We start from the raw sequence: 25750 nt of genomic DNA, 5'->3' as shown, positions 1-25750 counted from the left end.
AATGGTATCCACCTTACAAGGTCTGTCCAGAAAATAATTTATGATTCGGAATAAGAAACCCAACAGCTGTTGGAAAAAAATTTATTACATACAATTTGGAAATTCTTCCTTAAACTATTTTTCTATTTAGTCACCAAATAGATTGAGGTAGCAATCATATCTGTGGATAAAGCTTTGTATCTCTTCTTTAAAAACTTGACTACCGGGTTTTACAGCCGCTCAGTGACACCTTCCTTGAGCCCCTTGTCATAATTTGCTTTGTTGCCAGCCATTTTTACCTCCTTGTACGAAGTAAAGAAAGTATTGTAATCGTGAAAAATTTTGGTTTTCAGACTAGTTTCAGCGTAATGTCTGTACATATGCATGTATCTTACATAAGTCAAACAATTAGCCCTAGATTAACGAAATTTTATATTTAGGACCGTTTTAATATCTAGTTGTGCACCTCCCCTTTTGAATGCAATCAACTGGGCCAAAAATGTGTATACAGTTAGATCTCTAAATAAATTTGGATTTTGGACTTTTTCTTAACTGCAGTAATAAGCCCTTGTTGAAGAGCTTTTCAATGATATATCATAAGTGGCACTTTCATTGGTTCCAGGTTTATAGCCAAATAAAATTTTAATTAATAAAATATTTGGATCGTACAAGGGGAGGCGCATCAGCTTAAATCCAACATCATATACATATATTTTTTTAAATTAAAATACATTGATTTATTAATAATTATTAGCCTGATGGTAAAAATATTTTTAATAAGAAATAACAATATGAAAAAAAATCAGAAATGAAATAAACTTTATGTACTTTTCAATTTAATTCAAAGATTTTTACAATCAGAGGTTAATAATCCTACCCTACTAAACGGCATTTGTATGTGTGTCTATGTGTGAGTCCCCGTTGGCTTAGCACCAGAATGTACCTGTCACTAGCGGAAAATCCCAATTCATTAGTACATGTCTCATGGTGGTCAGGTGTATACTTGTTATATTATTATATATCAATGTATTCAAAATATATATCAAAGTTTTGGGAAAATTTAAATGTAGTACTTTTTAACAGGATTTGAATTTTCAGATGAAAATCGCAAATATTTCAAATGGTCAGTCCTAGCGGTCTGATAAATTGTTTTGACCGCCTCACAGATTCCCCATCTGCTCTCAGTGGTATCTGTCGGATGATAATATTTTCAAGTGCCCCCCTAGGGTGCCGTTTGGAAATTTTTTTTTGGAGGGAAATGCTGTGATGGGATAATACTGTAATATATCGGCAACTGCTAGTCTGATTTTCAAGACTCAAATGGCTTATGTATGAGCAAGTCAAACACTAACTGTTTAACGCATCAGGTACACTCTTGGTCAACCAGATCTTGGTTATCAGGAAATTAAATTGTTTAGCCCTACATTTTGATTGCACTCACCCACCATAAAACGTACCAATTTTTCAATAAATACGCCCAAACCTGTGCTCTAGCGCAACTGTAAAGTATATAGTATTAATAATGAAGGCTATAAAGTAGATAAAAAATATATAAAAAAAACTTTTTAAAATCACTCTTATATTAAATGCACTAAAAAGCAAAAAATATTCAATCAAATTTTAAAACGCCACTCTTCAATCAAACGCACTAAAATGTAAAAAATAATTTTAGGACGTTATCGTAGAATTGATTTGACAACAAGCTTTGGTGATGATATGTAAGATTATATGAAAAGTTTGATGTTTTTGCCAATTTTTTCTTATGCTTGATGAATGGCCTAAAGTGTGGGGTTCAAATATGCATAAGAAAAAATTGACATCAAATTTTTAATTTGAAGCTATGACTTTCACATAATCTGACGTATCACCATCAAAGCATGTCAAATCCATTTTGAGATATTATCCTAAAATTATTTTTCACCTTTTAGTGCGTTTAATTTAAGAGTGGTGTTTTAACATTTTTTTTTTTACATATTTTTTATTTATTTTTGTGATTGTTTTTCTTCATAAAATACTTTAACAAACACGTTTTGTTAAATTTAACAAAAACGTAGGCACTGGAATCACTAGTGGAAAATCCTGATTAGTTGATATCAATTTCTAGAGTTAAATTTCTAATTTAACTTTCATTATATCAATTTTCATCATTCAAAGAAAAATATTTTTACACAATAATTCGAGTCATCGCCTGCCAGGGCAGCCTGCCCAAAGGGCCTATTATTAATAAATCAATATATTTAAATTAAAAAAAGAAAGTTAAAAAAAATATATGTATATGAAGTCTGATTTGAACTGATGTGTCTATGATTACAGATTCGACACGTTCTTACTTGCACCACATTACTACTTGAGTGACATGAAACAAAATTAATATATAAACTAATATAAAATACTGACATGGTCACATCAAAAAAATGTGATGTAATGTGGTATGTCTACCACAATGCAATTGCACTGCGGTAGACACAAAGTAACTATCCACTTTATTAAAGAATTGGAGGATCATATTTCACTTTCAAAAGAAATAAGTTTAAATGAAGTGCAGTAAAAAATGTGTATATGTAATTTAATAGCCATACAAAGGAAATCATATGGTGTCCACATCAGATTTTTTCATGTGAGAGAACAAAATAGTAATCTCTCACTGCCAAATCTGACCTGTATGCAGGATGATCAAAAATTTCCGATCCAAACTTTCTCAAAAATTCTTAAGTCAATCAGTCGAGTGCAGACATGCATTCTTGGATGAAAAAATCCCAGAAGTCAACATGTCATGTCGTTTGTTTTAGATTGCTCTCTTTAACTTTTTTAGGATCTCGCACTACACTTCTGCATTTATTATGCACCATAATCCATGAATTTGACAAAAATTCCCCTTTTTCTATCCCAACAAAACTGTCGTTCTAAAAGAAGTTTTGGAACCCATCAAGCATAAAATTTATAACTTAACTTTATTATCACAACTTCATGCAAAAGGCTGTGTGAAATTTTTGGAAACTGAAATGAAATCTTTGTAATGAAAAAGTGTCAGTTACCATGAATCGTTTGTCAGTTACCATGAGTCTTGGCTACTAGTTTGGCTGATAAACTGGCCAGAACACTAGGCTGGCTGCATAATTTTTCATCATGAACATTTGAGTGGTCATTTTTTAACATGATATACCACTGTCTCACTGCACTTTCACTCATTACATCTTTTCCAGTAAATGTCAATGGGTTTATAGTTTTTTGCCGAAATAAATCTAACAATTGATCTCAATTCACAACTGCTGGAATTTTCTTTAGCGGCATACATTTTAAACCCTTGTAAAGCATCAAAAAGATGCACCTCAGTCCTTCACATAGTATATCTCAATGCATACTGTATCAGGCTACTAAGATCACACTGTTGTATCTCCATTCCTTCATAAACAACAGCAGTATCTCCATTCCTTCATAAACAACAGCAAAACATAAGCTACTCTCTGAATAGCCCTCATGTGTATGTGGGTGTTTTATATTTTTTCCTTCTGTTTGAGATTATTAAAATTATATTACATTTAAATAGATAATTATGATTTTATAATCAGGTGCGACCATATTCCTGACTGATTTAGTTAGTGTTCATTTGACATCCCTACGGCATGCACCCATAGGGTTCCAAGTATTCTATTTATAATGTTAAATGGTGTACTAAATTACGTGTTTATGTGTAATATGATTCAATAACTTCAGTTTGGAATAAAACATGTTTCATACTAATATATTTTTATCTACATGCTACAAGTTAAGTTGTATACTGAATAAAGTAAAATGTATTTTTAATTTTTTCATCCTTATCTAATTTGGAATAATAATATAAAATAATAAAAATCAATATCAAAAACTAAAATATTTATAAAATTTATGGTTCCTTTACTACTATTTTTTATACTTTGTTCCTAATAATATAGAAATCTATCATAATGTAAAACAGAAAAATTGTTTTCCCCAGATCCTCTCCATTTAATAACAATGATATTCTGTTATTAATTAACTTTTGTATCATTTTTTTTTTTTGTAAAATTACTTTTTTTCTTATTTCCAGAATATTGTAGCTTGTGGAGCTGGTTTTGTGGATGGTTTAGGATTTGGTGATAATACAAAAGCTGCTGTAATTAGATTAGGTTTAATGGAAATGATTAAATTTGTTGATATATTTTTTCCTGGTTCTCGTTTAGCAACATTTTTTGAAAGTTGTGGAGTTGCTGATTTAATTACAACATGTTACGGTGGACGTAACCGAAGGATATCTGAAATGTTTGTTAAAACTGGGAAGGTATTACAGTTTTTATTTATTAGTTTTTTTTTTTTAAATATAGAATTTATATAAAAATAAATTGCTAACCTTTCATAGATTATTGGCTAATGTTTTTGTTAATGAATTGTTGACAGCTGTGGTGTGACCTAGATTTAAATCCAGGTACTTCAATTACGTTTCATTTGAATGACTTTGTTACGAATCTATATTTTAGTCTCATTACAAGTTTGTTTGATTGATCAGTTGGTACAAAATCAAGTGCTAAACTGTAATTGGAGACTAATTAGCCTGATAAAAGTCTAAAAATTACGACGGCAAGTCAAAAAGTAAAGTGAAATTCAAAAAATCAATATATTATTTTGTACTTACATAAATGATACATGCATTATTTTTCAGCATAATCTCCTCCTACTTCTATGTACTTAGTCCATCTTTTAATGAGTTTTTGAATTCCTTCCTGGGAAAAAGTTTTTGGTCTGGTGTGCAAAAAAGTTTTCACCGCTTTTATGGCCTCTTCATCAGATCAGTAATGATTCCCTTGTAACTCTTTTTTTAATGAACCAAAAAGATGAAAATCGCTTGGAGCTAGGTCCGGATTGTATGTAGAGTGGTCCAACAGCTCAAACCAAGATCTTGAAGACAGGACTATTTTTTTGATCATATGAAGTCGAGTGTTACCTTGAAGCAAAATCACGCATTTAGAAAGTTTACCATGTCTTTTGGATTTGATTTTTTGCTTCAGTAAATGCAGTAGCTTACGGTAGTTGTCACCGTTTACAGATTGACCTTTAGGTGTGAAGTAAACGAAAAGTGAACCTTCCACAACCTAGAATATCTTCATCATCACCTTTCCTGTAGACATCTGAGTTTTGAACTTTTTTGCCATAGGAGATGAATGATGTTTCTACACTAAACTTTGTTGCTTACTCTCGGCTTCAAACTGATGAACCCATGTCTCGTCGACGGCTATTATTCACTTAAGAAATGAATCTCCTTCATCTTCATAATGTTTCAAAAGCTTCTGGGAAATTTTCAAAAGATATTCTTTGTGGATGCTGGTCAATTGACGTGAAACCCAACAAGCACAGACTTTTCAAAAGTTTAAAGGATCATGGTTGATTGAAAATGCTAAGCTGTGGTTTAAATTCAACTCACTTGCAATGTCATCAACTGTAATTTGTAGATTACCAAGAATCATTTGTTTAACCGCTTCAATATTGTCCTTAGTCTTTGAAGTGGAAGGCCTACCTTTACACTGTTCATCACAGAGAAAAATCCTACCATTTAAAACGATCAATTCATTCATAGATCTTGCTTCCACTCAAACAACTCTCTCCATATTGCTACTGCATTCGACGAATAATCTCTGTTGGTTTCACCCTTCTGAAATGTATCACTGTTCGTATTTCTTCCTTGGTGCAATCAGACAAAGGAGCATTCATTTTAAACAAACTTTTAAACCTAATCACAGATAGCTAACAATGAAACAATACTTTCAATGAACAGCTGACAATGAATTATAGCAGAACAGTCATTGTGGTCATACATGTGATTGGGAGGGAAATCAAAATTTCCCTTTACTTTTTGACTTACCCTCGTAATTAGGTTATTAAACTTATGCTCTGATGGTGTGTTCTTGTTTTCCTCAAACTTACCTTGATATGCATTAGTGTAGTTTATTTCTACATTTAGCTATGTTTTATGGACAGTGCTAATAAAATTGCATTTCAGCAACTAATGGTTTACAAACTATAACTAGAGATGAATTATTATACTACTATTTTTCATAGATTCTGCCATATTTATTTTCATATGTGTAAAGTAAAATTTAAATTTATAATAATAAACATCAAATTAGTTTATTTAAACTAGTTTTGTAATTAACATCAGTTACAAGAGCATTGTTAAGTCCTGTCTTTTTTATTTTTGTAATCTATTTTATATACTTTCTTCTGCAAAATGAAGCAAGGTATGCATGTTGCAAGGTATGATGTTTTCATATGGATTTATAGCCAGCCTTATTAGTAGGATCAGATTAATAACTTATAATGCAAAAGGTTGTTGTAAAAATTAACTTGTGATTGGCTGATAAAAAATATTTTATTACGTAACTGTAGTCACATTATTTCTCACAGTTGATAACATTCCGTTGCTTACCATATCATTTCACCAGGTTTTGCAGATACTTGTGAAGATCTCTCCCACCAGGAACTTAGCTATTTTTAGTTAACCCCTTTGTGGGTTATTTATAAGTTTCTTATAAGCCAATAGATTGTCATCCTGATAAAGGAATTGTTATCATTCAGTATTGAATCAAGATTTTAAGGTGATTGTTAAAAATCCCCTGCTTAAATTACTCAAAGAAGCTTTTTGTAGTCTAGTGATTGAAGATGTATAGAAAAACACTGTGAGAATCCACACTGTTTTTGATTGACTTTCAAAGCTTCTTCAAGTGTTTTATTATAAATATCTGATGTTAATGTGGTAGTAAATTCCATGAAGTCTATCAGTTAAATTTTCTCAGTTCAAAAACACTGTAATCTTCATTTATTGGTTCAGTAGTGTCTGAATGAAATAGTTCCTCTTTATGTATGTCTTCTTCTGTTTCTGAGGTTTCAGTATTAATATTTCATACTTTTTTCACTCGTAATATTGTTACTGTTAGATCATATTTAAAACTTAAAATGAGTCCCAAATCAGGTTTATCCTTGACAAAAAAATCTATCATTCTCACCAGAACTTTGCTGGAAGAATGAAGAGTTGAATTATGTGTCTTGTGTAAGCAGGCTTACTAACCACCTCATGCTTGACTTGGGAAACTGGGAATCCCAGTGAGTGAACACTACTAAATTTTTTCCATGTTACCACTGTGGATTAACATAGTAACAAATGATACTGAACATATCAATCTTGATTTTATGGGAGATTGCAAGTTATTGTAATGTTACAATCAGTGGTAGCAATTAGTACATGAATTAGAAAATTGCTTCTCATTTATACACCACACCAAACCAATTATAATGAGGGAGTATAAGTAAATAAAGTATGACTGTGAGTATAAGAGATCAACATAAAAATAGTAACACTTGCTGCAAAATTTAAGAGTACATAAGGTGGTAGTAAATGTTCTTAACCCTCTATAAACACATATATTTTTGTGATAACTTAACTTCTAACAGAAGTTAATTCTAATTAATTTTATTTAATTTAATTTTTCTAATTAATTTTATTAATTCAGATTTTGATAATGATATTTTATTTTCAGCCACTATTACAACTAGAAAAGGAACTTTTAAATGGTCAAAAGTTGCAGGGTCCATTTACAGCTGATGAAGTCAATTATATGCTTAAAAACAAGGGATTGGAAGACAAGTATGTTATTTATTTTTTATTTGTAGAGTATGATTAATTAACTGCACAAATTTCTTTACTTACTGACGATCTATTAGAATTAATAAACATTTAGTGATGAAGTATATAACCACCAATTCATTACCAAATGTTCATCTGCATTTTGCTTCTACATTTTTGGAAATTTTTAAGTAAAACTTATTAAAGTAGTCTTTACTTAATTCCATTTAAAAAACTTTAGCAGCATCGGTTATTTGAAGAAGGAAGAATAATAAACTGCTATAACATATTTGTAGGTCCAAGATGATGTAACAACCCTAAAGTCAAGTCTATTCTATCATTTTAATGTATAATCTCCAAAAATTAGTAACTTGTACATGGACCTAGAGTTTTAAACAGATGTTATTAGTTACTGTAAAAACTTCTAATGTGTGTAAGAAGATTTTATTTAATGAAAAACTGTGGATTGAAATTATTATGGAATTCTTTGAATAAATAAACATGAAAGTGTTCTAGAGAATCCCAAGTTATGGTTATTATAGTGAACGTGAGCCAGTTCATCATATTTCAATATGTCCATTATGGATGGACAGTATCAATTTCAAGTTCTTTATACAAAATGGAATGAAGTAAAAATAGCTATTTGCCAAAAACAAATCTTACTGACATAAAAAGGCAAATTTTGATTAGAATTTTAAAATAAGTTGAAAAAACAAAATATTTTTTTTTCTGAGCATCAGCCTTTTTTTCAGTCATCAGTGATTTAATTTATTTGTTGCTATTTTCTAATCCTTTCTCTTCAGTATTAGTATTTTAATCTCAATATAACTTCTACATACAATTATCTCATTTATTTCCAATTTTTTGTCTTCCTCTACAGTATTTAATTTCTACACCTCCTTCTCTTATCAGAGAAGGAAGTTAAACCAACATTGTCTTTAAACATAATTAGTCGAATGTATGAAAACAACTTCAAAATTGTTCCAGATAGAATATTGTAACTTTCAGGATAAGATATTGGCCAACTAGTTTACCTTTTGAAAGAAATGGAATTTCAATTCCTTTCTGGGAATGGCCCAGGGGTTGTAACACAAATATTTTTAATGGTAACACTTTGTATGATCCATCATATTAAAGGCCTCTTTAAGACAAGAAAGATGATATAAATAAAAAGTTACCCAAATTGGCAGCAGGTTAAAGTTAGGATTTTGAAAATTACTAAATTTAGTAATTCAATTAATAAAATTAAATAAAAAGAAATTAAACTGAATTAAATAAAAATGAAATCTAATATAATTAAAATTTATCTTAAAAGTTAAATTAAAATTTTTTTAAATTAAAAAAAATTTATTTTTTAACACAAAAAAATAGTTTTTGTTCCAATTTAATGAGTAACTAAATAAAAATATTGTCATCTAATCATGCTGATCAGCTGATCATTGATGATCTCTTACCATTGTTGCAAAAATGAAGTTTACTTCATTGTTGTCTAATATTACATTTAGTGTTACATTATTACATTGTTAGTTTCTTATGAGAATTTATTGTGATCGGTTGGCTAATCAGTTTTTTCTATCCTTACCACATTTGTTAGCCACTTTTGTCATTTACAACTTTTTACCTTTTTTGTTATTATTTTTTTTACCAAATTAATTTTTTCTATGCTACTGCTAAAATTGCTATTAACATGTCACTTAGTGAACAGGAGAGAATCACACTTTTAATGATGAGGGGGCATTGGTTATAGACTTAGGTCATATAATGAAGTTGGTGAATTGTTCAATGCAACATTTAATAATTGTAACCCTATTTCAAAAGGTACAGTGTCAAAAACCATAAAACGATTTGAAGAAATAGGGAGCATTAATAACAGGGGAAAACCAGGGAGGCCTAAATCTGCAACAAATAGTTAAGAGATTATACAAGAATTTATTCAGAATCTTCATTCTTTGACTCGAACAGCAGCACGAGAACATTACATTAGCCAAAGTTCAGTGATTCGAACTTTGAAAAGTGAAAAGATCAAACCCTTCAAAATTCGTCTGGTGCAAGAAGTTAATGAACATGACTGCGATTGAAGACTTGAGTTCAAGTCAAGAACAATATTTGTCCAAATTGTAATTTATTAAACTACAAACATAATTTTTAGTGATGAGGCCACTTTTTTTTAAATGACAATGTAAATCATCATAATTGTCGATACTGGTATGATATTAATCCACACTAGTATCATGAGGCACACACACACACGCACACAGTAATCAGCCTAAGTAAATGTATTGGCAGGTATTGTTGGTGGATGATTGATAGCGCCTATATTTATTAATGGAAATTTAAACATAGTGAAATATGAGGGTTTGCTTCTTGATTATATCATTCAAAACATTGTTGGCCCCAACTTTCAAAACATTTAGTTTCAACCAAATGGTGCCCACCTCATTTCAGTCTTCACATATTTGACATTTTAAGTGCAAGGGATCAAATAGAAGAATGGCCAGCACGATCACCTAAGTTGTTACCATTTGGTTACATTTTAGGGTCACTTAAAAAGTATTGTTTGTCATTGTTAGCCCCAAAATATCGATGATTTAACAAATAGAATTCGAAAACCAGCATAAAATATCGCTAGAGAATCATTGAATGATGCAGTATCATCATTTTACAACCAACTGTCATAATGTCAAACAACAGAAGGAGGACATTTCGAACATTTATTAAAATGAAATACAAGTAAATAAGCAAACGTTATGCTTAATAAAAAAATTTTTTTTTTTAATTATATTTATTTGAAATAAAAATTTAATTAATTTTTATAAATTTATTTATTTGTGATAACAGGTCCTTAAATTCAATGTCCTTTTTTCAAATTCAAACTTTATCCTGTTGCAGTTTTGATTACAGACATTGTACCAACTTTTTATTTATATCATTTTTCTTGTCTTAAAAGAGAAAATGATGTATCACATAAAGGGTGTTATCCTTTAATATTTAATATTTGAGTTACAACCCCAAGGCCACCCCCTAAGAAGGGGTTGAAATTCTATTTCTCATCAAAAGGTGTAGTAGTTCACCAATACCTTATCGTGAAAGTTAGAGTATTCTATCTGAACAGTTTTAAAGTTATTGAGGCATTTCCATACTTTTGACTCCCCTTGTTAATACCTGCCATCCTAGTAATATAATGCTTACTATCCTTGCAAAGAGATTCTGCCACAGATATCTTCCTCATCTATCTGTTTTAAAACTTCTTTAAGGTATCAAACCACCTAAACTACATTAACATTAAATTTTCAAAAGCATGTTTCATATTTTTTCCTGTTGTGAATGATTTAACATGAAGTGCTACACTGTATATAAAAAAAAACGTTCTTATCCCTAGGTCTTATTTGATATCAGTAGACACCTATATAATTTATCTTAAAGGAAATAAATCTCTACAGTTTTTATTCTTCCTCTGCGTAATTGAAATTATAATAATTTTTGTACCAATAACCAGAAGATTATTCACTTAACATTATGTTTACTCACCTGACATATGTTTTAATGTGTATTCCTTCAGAAGCAATTATTAAGTATATTATAAAATTTTAAAGATCTTGTTCAGTAACAGATAGATAATAAAAAAAAAAAAAAAACTGTTCATTATGGTCAAGTAAACTGTAAGTTAGATAAGAAATATAACTTAATTTATTGGTATACTTTACGTTAGCAGTACTGGTAAAATGATTTGACTCGCTGCTCAACTGACTTTGTTGAAGAGTAGTTTTTTAATTTATAAAACTTATTAATTTAATTTATCAAATGTGTTTGATAAATTTGTTTACAAGTAACTATTTAATATATTATTTGTAAAGATAAATCATCAAAAAAATAAATTAATATTTATATTTGTTGAGATAACCATTTACTCCCCCTCCCTTAGTTTTTGACTCATAAATATCAATATTCTAGTTCTTAATGAAATCTAAGCTTAGCCAAAATTATTTTAACTTGAACTGCTAGATTCTATTGTGTTTAAACTAAAAATAAGCTTCACTAACTTTTTTTTATTGTGATTAACTTTAAATTTTGTACATAAGTAGACAAATCCATAAATATTTTTAAAAAGCAGTCTTAAAATAGTAAGTGCAAAACAATCTTACAGTCATCACTTGATGAGAATTATGTATGGGTGTAAGATGGAAATTAAACAGTTGCTAGAAGTCTATAGATGTGCAGAATACGTCAAACTCTATTTCATCAGTAATTGTCTTTCACTTGTTAATCTCACTATCTTTAATATTTTAGGGTAGTGTTTTAACATCTAAAACAGGTTGGTAACAAATTACAACTTTAAAGGTAAACTAGCAAATTTTTTTTTAATAATTTAATTTTGTTTATTTTTTATTATAGGAGGATCTTTATATTATTCCTAGTAGTTTCAGAATGATTTCACTTCACAAATACTGCAATATGATCACTTTATTTGTAATTATAAATAAATTGACTAAATGTGAAAAACCAAATTGTCAAAAATTGTATGTCTTTGATCAATAGAAGTTTTCAAAAGTATTATGTAAAGCATTTTTAAGTGTAAAAGTATGATAAAAATCTAGTTACACAGATCGTGTTAAAAAATATAAACCTGCGTTTTCTAAATTGGAAAATAAAACACTATTATAAGTTAATAACATATTGATATGTTGAACTTGGTAAGATTTTCGTTATAAAATGTGTGTTCATTACAGTAATGTATATTATTGAGACTATAGGTTCTTTTCCACCCTACAAATTCATACAGGTTAGATAAAGATTTGTAGCAAAACATAGTTGTGAATTAGAAATCTTGGAGTATTAAGCATTTGAAAATTGTTTATTTATACCAACCTGCTTTTGATGTCTTGCTTATACCACACCTCCTTTGCAATTTACTTCATACATAGGAGTTCTTACTTTATAAGAACATATTTTGACTTATTATGTTATAATGCATAATAATTGTCATCCATTCATTAACACAGTGCTTTTTTAAGAATTGCTAATCAAAAGCATACAATATTTTTGTTTTTTAATCATAATTAAAATGTTTCATAATTAAAATGTTAGTTCATATTTAATGAACTACAGTGAAATCTTGATAATTCAGATCCCAAGGAATAATAAAAAAAAAAATTAAAGCAAAATTTTGAATTAGAGAAATTTTTAACTGTGTGTAAATTTTTATTGTTTTTAATTTAACATACTATTAAACCAAAATACTTTTACCATGCATTAATAATTGAAGGAAAATGTTAATAATGAATTTGCAAATCCAATTTGAATAAAATTACATATTATTAAAAGAATATGTTTTAATTTAAAAGAAATACAATTTAATATCAACTGAATATGCAGAATATTGCAAAATCCAGTTATTGGAAATTAATATGGTAAATTTAACTTATCCAAGTACTGTTTTTTGTGATTTATATTTCATGTAATATTAAACATATTTATATATATTGTATTGTATTAACAGATAACATGTTATAAGCCAATTTTTAATATTAATAACGTTTTAAATTTAAAAAAAAAAATTAGTGATGAATAAATATTTGTTCTAAAAATTTTAATCTATTAGATTTTATTTTAATGTGTAAATACGAAGAAAGAAGAAAAAAGTTTTTAAAGAAAACATTACTGAAGATGGGCTTATGCCTGAAAGCAATATAATGAGCAAAAAATAGTAAAAGTTAATAGTGTTCTTTAATTCTGTACTTTGTGGAGTGGTTGAAAAAAATATTATATGATTAGCTAAAATTTACAAACAGAGGAGATATGGACTACAAAAAGTTTAATTTAAATAAATTAATATATATACGCGCACACACAGACATACACACATCAAGCCTAAGTGGGATATAATATTTGTGGTTATAAGCAGATTTTTGTAAAAAAAAAAACCTTGAATTATCAAGATTAAACTTTGTACATATGAATTATTTTTTAGTTTAATTTTTTTTTTAGCTGTTTTGAAAAACTGATATAATTTTCTTTCTTTAGGTTCCCACTGTTCACGTCTATACATAAAATATGTTCAGGACAAATGACTGCTGAAGAATTCATTGATAGTATTCGCATTCATCCAGAGCATACGTAAGTAAAATAAAATTAACTTTGTATTGTTCAATTATTTATTAATGTTTTATTAGCATTTTGTCTGATCTGTTATATTGTTTTGTATACTTATTTTCTTTTTCAATGTTAATTTATAGAATTGCAAGTAGTAATTCAGCTTAAACACTTATATAACATTATTTTATGACACTATACCAAATATAATTAATCGTAAATGCAGTAGTTTAATGGGTTTTATTTGCGTCGCAGAAGGGGAAAGCTCTACCAGTTACCACATACCCATACAAATGGTAGTGTCAGGCTCTCACCAACTAAAACCCCTCCCCTCACCCTCAATGTCAAACCCGCCGTATCTAGTATTATGCAGAATCATGAGTGCATAACAGAACCCATTGCAGTGTGTCATCGAGGCAGCTGCCACAGGAATCCTATGGCCATCATCATAGGCAGCTAACTTCGCAAGCAGTGGTACCTACCTACTAGAATCACAGGCTTGTCCTACACCAGCACCTCCTCTTCTGACTTCATGATCAAGGTCACCATTTTTGTTACAAACAGCCAGTTCTCCAGACTCTGGAGCATCGTGGTGACAATGTTGTCGACTGTTATAATCTCCCATTGCTTCTGTACACCTCTCTCTTGTGTGAGTCATCAGTTACAGCTGAAAATTGTGTATATCACACTGCTCACAATAAATGTGTACATCAGACAAGCACCTTCCTTTGATGTATAGGTAGGAGTCAATCGAACCGCAACCTGTTAAAAACTGGGCCATTTTAAAATTCAACTCCCCCGCTTTCTATTAACCCAGGAGGGTCTACATGTCAAATTTGCCTGTGGGACCACCTGCCTGTTGTATTGTCCTAATGTTCTTGACATCTGATTGTCAACCATTCATACGGATTGCCACTAAGGTGATCTCCACAGCACTCACACAACCTAATATTGTCATTAGTTCAATTGGAGGGATGCCTCCTACCACACATGCAGTCTCTGCAGAGACGGTCCTAAAGCCGGAGGCAACCCTCAGCATCAGCTGGTGCTGCGCCCTTCCCATCCATCGCCTGAAGGGTTTTCTTGGACTGTAATCCCCACTTCCAGGCTGGGACTCCGTATAACAGCCTGATCCATACCACACTTGCTAGCACTCTTTTCTTGGATGCACGTGAACCACTTACATTTGCCATTAGATGGCTTAAGGCTACAACCGTCCTACCTGCGCATTCAGTCGCTTTCCTGGTATGACACTGGAACTACAGTGACTGTTCGGTCAAATACCCAGGTATTTGACCACCTGAGTTTAATGTAATTAATTTTCAGTTTAATTTTTTTTTTTTAATATTTTTAATATACCTGGATTAGAATTTTTAATCCACTGTCTTCTTTTATTATACAGGGGCTTAAGTCAGTATCGTTACTATAATCTAAAGGCCCTGAATTCAGTTTCTAGAAAGAATTTTATAATTTTTAATTAACTAAAAATTTGTGTATACACAATTCATATTTATTGACATCAAAGATCTAACATTTTTTAATCCTAAAAACTTATTCTTACTTTCTGAAGTATCCCACAGATGTAATTAGATTTTAGACAGTGGTATGCATGGATAAATATTGTCGTATGAAGAGGACAATCCTCTCCAAGCACAGGAGTCATTTCCTCTAAACACTGATCAGCACTTAATCCATGTGCAGAATTTCCTAGTGTTCAGTTTTCAACCATGACAACACCAGTACCTCTTTTTCACTAACACAGCTAAAAACCAAATGTCACTTAGATTGACTAGAGCGCCTGCAGTACAGGTTGGTACCTGTCTAAACATGCACTAACGTGTAACTACCTGTGATGATCCATTCTGTTATATTGCAAAGCTTTCCTAGTGCCCTTAATAGTATTATATGATAAAATTATTAAGTATTAGATCAAGTGGCTAAAATTATTAATTATGATTTTAGCAGCTATTGTTTTTTTACATATAAGGGTGAATCAAATATAAACAGTAATTTTGTTTTATAAATTTATTGATTGATAATATACACAATTCATTGTACCTTCATCATTTCTCTATATAATCTCCTGCACGATCTACACCCTTTTGCCAATGATTTGGAAGCTTGAATATTCTTTGTTCGTAAAAAGTTTGAGGATGAGATCAATCAATTGAGCACAATCTCCTTAACATCTTCATTGTTTTTTAATCGTTCCCTTCCAAGCGTTTCTTTCAAAGACGCAAACAAAAAAAAATCACAAGGGGACAAGTGTGGACTGTAGGGAGGGTGGTTGAGAGTTTCCCAGTGCATTTGTTTTTTGTTTATCCCTTGTCAAAATTACAGTATACAGCCTGGCATTGTCATGGAGAAGGATAACATCTCTGATTGGCATACCCTGTCTTTTGTTGACTGTAGCAGCTGGCATTAGTAAGTCGCATTCACTGTTCGTTGTTAGTGAAGAAAATCAAGAAGTAAAACTCCCGTTAGGTAAAAAAAATTTTTGCAAGTATTTTTCCGGCTGATAGACAGGTTTTGGCCTTCAGTGAGCAACCCTCATCCTTCCTTCACCACTTTTTGACTTACTCCTTGCTCGCCATTTTTTACTCCATGTAATGATGGACCTATGTCTCCTCATATGTGATGATCCACCTCAAAAAATCATCCTCTTCTTGCCAAAATCGATTCAGACATCTCCACAGGTCTCCGACCTGACCTGTTTTTTATTTTCAATCAATCTCAGAACCCATCGAGCACTAATTTTTCTAAAGCCAAGATAATCAGTGTGATAATGGATTGAGCATTCTGATAGATACCCACTTCTGATGCGATTTCTTCAACAGTGAACTGGCGATCACCTTTGATAAGCTCTCAAATAGCATGAATGTTATCAGCTGTAAGACTTGACTTTGGGCGTTGATTATGACTTTCGTTTTCTACACTTTCTCACCTGCCCTTTAATCGTCTGGCCCACGTACACACTTGGTTCTGGGACAGTGTTGCATCTCCAAACTGTGTCTTAAAATGAGTTAAAATTTCCACAGCTTTAACGCCTTCATTAGTTAAAAACTTTATGGTTATATATTGTGCAACAGACGATGAAACCTTTTGCTCACTCATGACTGTACTGACGACAAAGCAGAGCAGAGGAGCTAACCAAGCTGGTTCCCCCTCTCTAACATGCCGAACATTAACCCCCACTTTGCCATCCAGCTTGGAACTGCTTGCTGCATAGATTAGCAAATTACTGTTTAAATTTGATTCACCCTTAAAGGTTTTTTTTTTATTAATATTTATTTTTTTCATTTTTCATAATTCATAAATTCATTAAAAGTCTTGTTTATAATTTTAGCATGGGCTTAAGATGGAAGACACTTATTTCATGAAAATTTACACTACAAGTTACTTTTAATACAGAAGATCATATATGTTATGCGCTTTTTATTGTGGTATGGGGGTATTAATATTTGTGAGCCTGCTTTTATAATTAAAATATGAAAATCTGAACATAGTAAATGGGTGATTACATTTTATGAAAAATGTTTTGTGTCCAGTTAATCTTAATTAGTTATATTTTATTTTACAACTGTTATTGTATTATTTGAATATATCTTATCCAAAATATTTTAACTGTTTGTTTTATCCATATATTTTTTAATGTTTTTATTATTTTATTTTTAATTAAAAGGAATCTTTGATTGGAATTTATTTATGTTTACTTTATATTTGGATTATTTTTACACTAAATAATATTTAAAAACATGTACACCATAAAATGTATGCTGCTTATCTGCAGACATATATCTTTTGTTGATCCCGATCAGAGTTAGTTTTATCTTTTTTCAGACGTTTATGAAAGAGTGTTTGAAAACATTTCTTTTTACCAGTGTAATGAGATTTTCCTGTTGGATTCAAATATTTCCAAAGAGCATAACAATTAATTGTTGTTATACAAAAAAGAAGTGTACAAGATAAACATTTTTAGTAAAGACAAATTGATGGATTAGACGATTTAAAATATTGGATGTAGTAAATATGTTGCAACCAAAAGAATGTTGGATTATTTAAAGGAATCTGTTGTTTTTTCAAAATTATGAATAAGGTATAAAATAATAACAGTTTCACTGTCAATTTCTGTGGTAGAGTGGTAGCATCTCTGCCTTATATTCGAAGGTCCTGGGTTTGAATCCGTCAGTCATTGAATTTTTCATATGCTACAAATTTCCATTCTCTTAGGGCAAAATGATCAAAGCAGTCGATGCCTGTCATCTCAAAAGAGATAAATAAGTAAACAAAATATTAAGAAAGATAAATAAAAAAATGTATAGTGTCTATAAGGTAGCAATCATCCTCATTTTTACATGCTTTTGTGTAAAGTTGCTGTCTGTATTCTGAAATTTAAATTCATAATTGTAACTGTTGTTGATTTGTAATTAATAATATTTTATAACTTTTTGGTTACAATAATGAGCAGTGAACAACATAAGGAATTGATATCTCCCAAATTGCATGCATGTATTGTTTGAGGTGTGAATTAACCTTTTGTATCGTGTGATATAAGCTGCAAGTAGCACTGCTTCTTGACATTGTACCCATCCAATCAGCATTGGTTTTCTGCTTAAAATAGTTTAACATATTGTTTGTTTATTGATTTATGATTTGCATTTTCTCAGATTATATTTGTTAGTACGTGTAGTTGTGTTTGTTAAATATTTCATTACGGTCAGTTTAGTTTTTCAGTTTTACAGTTATTCTTCTGAATAAAAAATTTATTAATGATGCAAGAGTTGGTATCAGAAAGTTCCTGGACTAAAAATAGTATATGTTGGATTACAATACTTATTAATCGTCATCTCCTTCAAAATATTCTCCTTGGGAACATACACATTGATCCAATTGTTTTTCTCTCGGTCCAAGCACACCAACAAAGTTGTTTACCTGAAGCTCATCCATTACTGCCTGTGATTGTACTTTAACATTTTATGTGTTGTGAATGCAACAGTCTTTCAGTTTCAACTTAATTTTTGGGAACAATTCAATTTTCAATTTTTTGGGGAATAAGAGAGTACATTTATGGTATTGGATAAGTGCCATTTTTTTTTTTTTTTAAAGTCTGTATTAAGTTGTGGAAGAATGACTGGCTGTAACTGGACTGGTGTGTATTGTTATGGTACAGCAATCAATCATGATTTACCATGATTTGGTTATTTTCATTATACATCTCCTCTCAAGCCCCACATTGCAATAAAAGTCAGAATTCACTATAATATAAGAGGAACAACTTGTCTGATAGTGTATAACTGGAGTGAACTGTTTCAGCCCATTGTACAGAACATCCTGGCTTCAAATCCTTGCCAGGCATGGCATTTTTCATTCACTGCAAAATTTATATTTTATATTCCCATTTACAAGCTTCGAGCTTATGAAGAGACTTAACAAAGAAAGCTCTTGATGTGAAACATAATAATGATTATTGTATTATCTCTGGACCACAGCCATAAACCCAACTTTTATCTCCCATGATTTTCCTAAGAATGAATTTGGATTGCCATTGGCCATTTTTGAAATTGTATGTTCACATTAACATACTGTTGCTTTTGATCGAATGCAAAAGTTTATGGGAAACCCTTTGCAGCAACACAATGTGTGTTCAAATGTTAGGTTAAGATCTCTTAACAGGATAACCAATTCCAATCATGTCACATTCTCCACGGATTGCACAATGATAGCCACATTGGATAAATTCCCATATTTACTGAAGATTGGCTGTACTGAGTTATCATCTTTAACAGACCTCTGTTAAATGTGCATGTCACTCAGAAAAAACTTAATGATAGCATATTTGATTTTATTAGCCTAGCAGATGGATAATAATTCAAGATTCTAAAATTTTACTTATTTACTGAACACATAATTACACTGTACAACATAACTTGGAGATTGAGTTTGTGCTGCTTGACAGAATGACCATAATTCCATGGAGCTTCATTTTGAAACACAGCTACTCGATATACAGTTCAGGGACTTTCTGATACCATTTCTTGTTTTTGTTTAAAATTATTATTGTTATGTATTCAAAATAAATGTATCACTTTTACAAGTATATGTACACTTATTTTTGAATGCAAAAAAAATTAAAGGCATGCACATGTGTCCATTTATGAAATCATGAGTCATTATTTTGGGAATAAATGATTTATTTTAATATATAATAGTAATATTATGTAGTCAGATTAATTGCAACCTGTGTTCATGAAATAATATTAAAATGTACAATTTTATAATAAAATAAATATCAGCTTGTTTATTTAATTTTTGATATCTAATTATTTCTTCATAAAAATGTTTTTCGTTAGTTCATATATATAAAGAATGTTTAAAATGTAAATCAGTTGAAAGTTCAATAACTTGAATAAGCAAATATAACTTGTATAAGCAAATCATCATTCAAAAACTAAAGCTACTGCTACATTTATGAAAAATAAAGTAATATGGATAATTAATTAAATATATAATAGAAGTGAATTACTTCCATAACTCCATAACATCTCTGATGTAGATGATTATTTTACTTCTTTCCACATCTCTTACCTTAAAAATGAATAAACATTAAAAAATTTAGTACTGGAATTTTACACTAATTTTTTTTACGCTTCACAGTAAAAGAACCACAACTTTGAAACAAATTATCAATAAAATATATAACAGGTTAATTTAATTCAAACTATATAATGCAATTAATTTGTATCATTAATTCTCACATCTTCGTTTATATACTTTTACACCTTGTTCTCAAGCGTATTTGGAAAGTATCATCCAACATTTGGAGACTTAAAAATACAAATTGAATCAACTTATTATTTCATTCATATTTTAGATTACTTTTCTATGTATCCTTTACTAATACATAGATATTTATTGTAATGGGCACCAGTTATTATATTACTTTATTACAGAACAGAACTACTTGTTATTAATAAATAGTATTATTGCATTTTCTGTGTTTGTTTTGCTTTATAATATTTTTTTTATTATTAATTTTATTTACTTTGTTGGTTTTTTTCAATATTTTTTTAATAATTTAAATATGTATGCTGTATGTGTTTTATGCTTCTAGGTTAAAAATAACAACAGATGATGAGTTAAACAAATGTTCGCTATAGTGAATGTATGATAATGATAAGAAGGATAACAATGAAAAATGTTTATAAAAAAGTGTGTTGTGTGTGAGATTATTTTGGTATGGTCCAAAGTGATAATGAAACTAAAAACAAGATAAAAATATCAGTGATAATCGTGATTATAACATATATGGTAAATACAACAAAACATAATAATAAAAATTTCTCCCTTTGTTTATTTGTTTATATTTTTCTGAAACATTTCATTTATTATTTCTATGCCTCCATTTTTATAATTGCTTCTACTTCTTTCTTTATCATATTCTATTTGCAGTACTGTATTAATTCTAACTGGTGTTATGTTTCACATATCTTCTATATCTGTTTTTGTATTAATTTTAGTGTATGTTCTTTTTTTTCCGTATTTACCACCTTTTGTATTATAGATCGCTTTTTCCATTTTCTGATTTATTTTATTATTTAATGCATGTCAGTATCATATAATTGTTTCCAATATTATGTATAATTTAGAAGAATTTTTGAAGTATGTAAGAGCTGTTGTTTTTTTTTAAGTTGTAAATTTTTCAAATATTTGACATAAATATGAATTGATGCATAAAGTTTGACACATCTGTTTTTGAATAACATTTTAGGTTGATATGAATGATTAATGGAATGGTAGGTAAAGAAGTTCATTAATTACAGAAATGGGTTGGTAAAATGCACATTATAGTCACTTGAGGCACCAGGTCATAATTTAGTTAACTTGTAATGGGAAAATTTTCATTGTAGTTGTTCAGTTGTACATGTAAAGCTACAAATACTCAATTTGTTGCCAGGAAATATCAATAATTGTATGCAGGAAGTAATAGTAATTCAAAGAACTAAGTGCCAACTTAAAGAGCAAGCAAATCCCCATGGGTTAGCTGCATCTTGATTACTACTGCTTGCTGTATGTCATGAAATTACACCCATACAATATAAAATTTCATGTAAAGAAATGAGACCATTTGTATGTTAATGGTGATTACTGAATTTAATAGTGATAAACTGAATTATGCTGATATAATTATAATAATTATGGTGATAAACTGAACATGCCCACCATCAAATAACTCACAAACTCATTGAAAACCACTCCATTTAATTAAGGTGAATAGTACGAGGTATGTTCAGAAAGTGAGGTTGCAACATTGTACAAAAATCAAAAAAAAATTATTCATTAATGAAACATATATGACATATTGCATGACTATACCACTATTTTTCTTTGTATCTGCCATTCAGCCCCAAACAATTGGTCAACGGCGATATCAGCTTTCATATTCCTATGTCACATGTCCCTGCCACCATCTCCTTTGACCATTCATACATGGCATTCTTCATCAGTTAAAAAGGGTCTTCCACTCATTTGGTCTTTTAAAAAGATGAAAAGAAAAAAGTCACTTGGTGCCAGGTCAAGACTATGGGCAGGATGGTTCAGAATATCCCAACCAAAAACTGTTGAGGAAATCGTTTGTTTTCTGTGCAGTATTGCGTTAAGCATTATCGTTCAACAGACATACTCCCTTTGTCAGCTGCTTTCTTGTTTTGTTTTAAATGGCCTGATGAAGTTTTTGGAGGGTCTTGCAGTATCTCATAGCATTTATGGATTGATCTAGAGACAAAAAACCATTAAGCAAAATTCCTTTTTGATTCCAGAAAAATGTTGCCATGATTTTTTTCACAGATGGTTGCATTTTGAATTCTTTTTTTTTTTTTTTTTTTTTTGTGGGCGAAAAACGCCTTCTTTTGCCTATGGGGAACCGGCATCCCACCTCTGCATACATTGCCTTTTAGATTCCAATGTATAGTAAGCCACCAGGCTTCATCCCCAGTCACAGTAGAGTTGAGAAATTTTTCTCCCTCATGCTCATAATGGTCGAGAAACACCCAAGTACAATGAACTCTTATTTGTTTTGTTTCTTCTGTTAACATTTTCAGTACCGACTGTGCAAAGTTTTCAAAAATTCAAACGGTTGGTTACCATTTCATACAGTCAATTCAATCAATTTCTGAACATATTTCATGAAGTTCATTCCCCAGTCAAATGGCATTCTTCGTGAGTTAGCCGTTCGAGTTGGTCAAAAAACTTGTCTGTCCCTGTCAGTGATCTACCAGGGGTCTTCAAACTTTTTAGTGTAAGGGCCACACTGACTCCTTCCCTAAGTTTTAAGGACCAAGACCTAGCTAGCTCATCATACCAACATACTGTAGTTTTAAATTACGTGCAAATTTTCATTTCGGGACTAGCAGGTGAGTGAGATATCTATGGCACAGGGTGCGGGGGTGGTATTTGGAAGCCAAGAGTTCCAGCGTTCAAGTCCTAGTAAACCCAGTTATTTTTACATGCTAGATCGTGGATACCGGTGTTCTTTGGTGGTTGGGTTTCAATTAACCACATGTCTCAGGATTGGTCGAACTGAGAATGTACAAGACTACACTTCATTTACACTCATGCATATCATCCTCATTCATCCTCTGAAGTATTATCTAAACGGTAGTTACCGTTTAGGAAAAACAGGAAAAAAAAAGAAAAGAAAGGGTGCGGGGGTGGACTCTGTTCCGTTCCCAATTTCAGTTGGTACTTACGGGCAAGTGTTAAGGACATTTCATTGCAGTGGAGACAGCCGATGCGTGTGCTGTGTGTTACATATTGTTACAACTACTTAGAACCATGCTAAATGTATAGTAATGACATGTTGTGGAAAGTAGAGAAGTTAAGTACAGGACGTGGCAAAGCTACTGTAGTACATCCCCATCTTTTGGGGAGCGACTGAATTACGTAAAAACATCAATTATGCTTCGTTAGTTGAAGTATATTGAGAAATATAGTGCGACTATTGTGTTTAGTGAAAATACAAGTGTTTAATTTAATTAAAAGTCTCTTAAAGATAAATACAGTGCATTTTGTTTACTCAGAATCCCTGCTGTTAATAGTATTAATTGGCATTATTTTGATTTGAAGTTACGTCCCTTTTGTGTGGATTTTTATAAATTTGGAAAAGAAATGAAAGATAGATAGTGAGTGCAGAACATTTAAAGAGCAATGGAGATATTAATATTTTGTGATTGAGTCAAGTAATAAGACGATGTGAATAATTTCCAAAGAAAAATATCAATCTTCAAAGAATACAATATAAAATATCAGTATGAGACAAAACATTCTCAGAATTACTCCAAATTTACAGGAAACCTACGGTTAGAAAAATATGAATCTTTGAAATCCAGGTTGAAATCTCAGCAATTGTTGTTTAAGAAAATAAATGCTGAAAAAGAAGCAGCAGCTCATGCTAGTTTCCACATGGCTCATTCAATAACGAAACATGGGAAACCATTTACTGACTGTGAATTAAGGATTACATGATTGCAGCAGAAGTGTGTCTAAAAAAGCTAATTTATTTAAAAACATCAGTTTGTTAGCAAACACTGTGGCTCGAAAAGTAAATGATATTGCAGAAAATATATTAACTCAATTGTCTGACAAAAATCGACACTTAGAGTGGTTCTCTCTGGCCCTGGGTGAGTCAACAGATGTTTCAGATACTGCTCAGGTGTTACTTTTTATTTGAGAGATAGATAGAAATTATGAAGTGTATGGAAGAGCTTTTTGACATTCACAGCATTCATGGCACGATCACTGGAGAAGATATTTTTGAAGGAGTTGAAAATTCTGTTCAGAAAAACGATCTTTAATGTAAAAACTTGAAGTGTATCACTACTGATGGTAGCGAAGACATGTGTGGAAAGAATAAAAGTGTCGTTGCTCTCGAATCAAAGCCCGTAGAAAATGATGGTGATTCAAAGCCATTCATACATTGCATCATTCATCAACAGCCTTTGTGTGGAAAATGCTTGAATATGTCAGAAGTTTTAAAACCAGTCATGTCAGCTGTTAATTGTATCAGATCACATGCGCTCAATCATCATCAATTCCGCGAGTTTATTGAAGAGATTCGAGAAAATGACTTGCCATACTGTACTATGGTACGCTGGCTTAGCTGTGAAAAAGTTTTATGTGATTTTTTGAGCTCCATGCAATAATCAAAATTTTCATGAATGAAAGGAATCGTCCTCTGGCTAAAAAACAATGAGTGGTTATAGAAGTTATCATTTTATACAGATTTAACTAAACATATGAATGACCTTAATTTAAAATTACAAGGAGAAAAAAACCAGCTACTGCTTGATTTATACACTCATATTAAGCACTTTTGATAAAAAATTGTTTTGTTTCAATCTCAATTGAAAAAAAAATCTTTCAAACATTTTAATACATGCCAAACATTCAGTCAGCAAACTGAGATTCCATTTCTGCAGTTGAAACTTTGGGTACTTCAGAAATAAATTTTGAGTCTTGTTTTTCAGATTTTGAGCTTTTTTGGACACTTTTGGTCCAGTCGATTGCATTCAAAAGGGGAGGTGCGTAACTAGATGTTACAGCAGTCCTAAATCCAAAATTTCAACATCCTATGGCTAATCATTATTGAGTTATGCGAGATACATACGTACGTACATACATACAGACGTCATGCCAAAACTAGTCAAAATGAATATTTCCGTTGAAATCTGAAAACAAAAATTTTTCACAATCACAATAATTCCTTTACTTCGTACAAGCAAGTAAAAACAGATTCTAACATGATAGAATTATTTAACTTGTATTTCAAATGCTTAAGAATAATATATTTACATTGTCTATGTGAATGCATCGTAATGATAGGAAAAGTTCTTCGTACTATTCTCAAATCATTGGTAAGAAAATCTGCTAATGTATTTTTAAAAAACATATGTATATTTGGCTGTATATGCTTATAGACATATGTTTTATTTTGAATTAAAAGTTACTTCATTTTCAGATTTCAATATTTTATGATTCACATATAAATCAAAATTC

At 30.7% G+C, this 25750-nt stretch overlaps 1 protein-coding gene across 2 annotated transcripts in view; it reads left to right on the top strand.

The window, feature by feature from the left end:
- The window catches only part of Gpdh1 (Glycerol-3-phosphate dehydrogenase 1), a 142667-nt gene that overhangs the window by 103235 nt on the left and 13682 nt on the right, over positions 1-25750 (top strand). The window contains exons 6-9 of one of the 2 annotated variants that reach the window (XR_012757570.1): positions 4046-4276; positions 7524-7630; positions 13631-13723; positions 20811-21007. Coding sequence is in view for 1 of the 2 variants with exons in the window: in XM_075374423.1 (XP_075230538.1) it covers positions 4046-4276; positions 7524-7630; positions 13631-13723 (431 nt within the window). In the remaining variant the exon portion in view is untranslated. The remainder of the gene's footprint in view (positions 1-4045; positions 4277-7523; positions 7631-13630; positions 13724-20810; positions 21008-25750) is intronic. The other variant, XM_075374423.1, reaches the window with a different exon arrangement.

Source organism: Lycorma delicatula, chromosome 9 (genome assembly GCF_047948215.1).
Source record: "Lycorma delicatula isolate Av1 chromosome 9, ASM4794821v1, whole genome shotgun sequence".
In the NCBI taxonomy this organism is placed as follows: Eukaryota; Metazoa; Arthropoda; class Insecta; order Hemiptera; family Fulgoridae; genus Lycorma; species Lycorma delicatula.
This window is presented reverse-complemented; position numbering and strand designations above follow the sequence as displayed.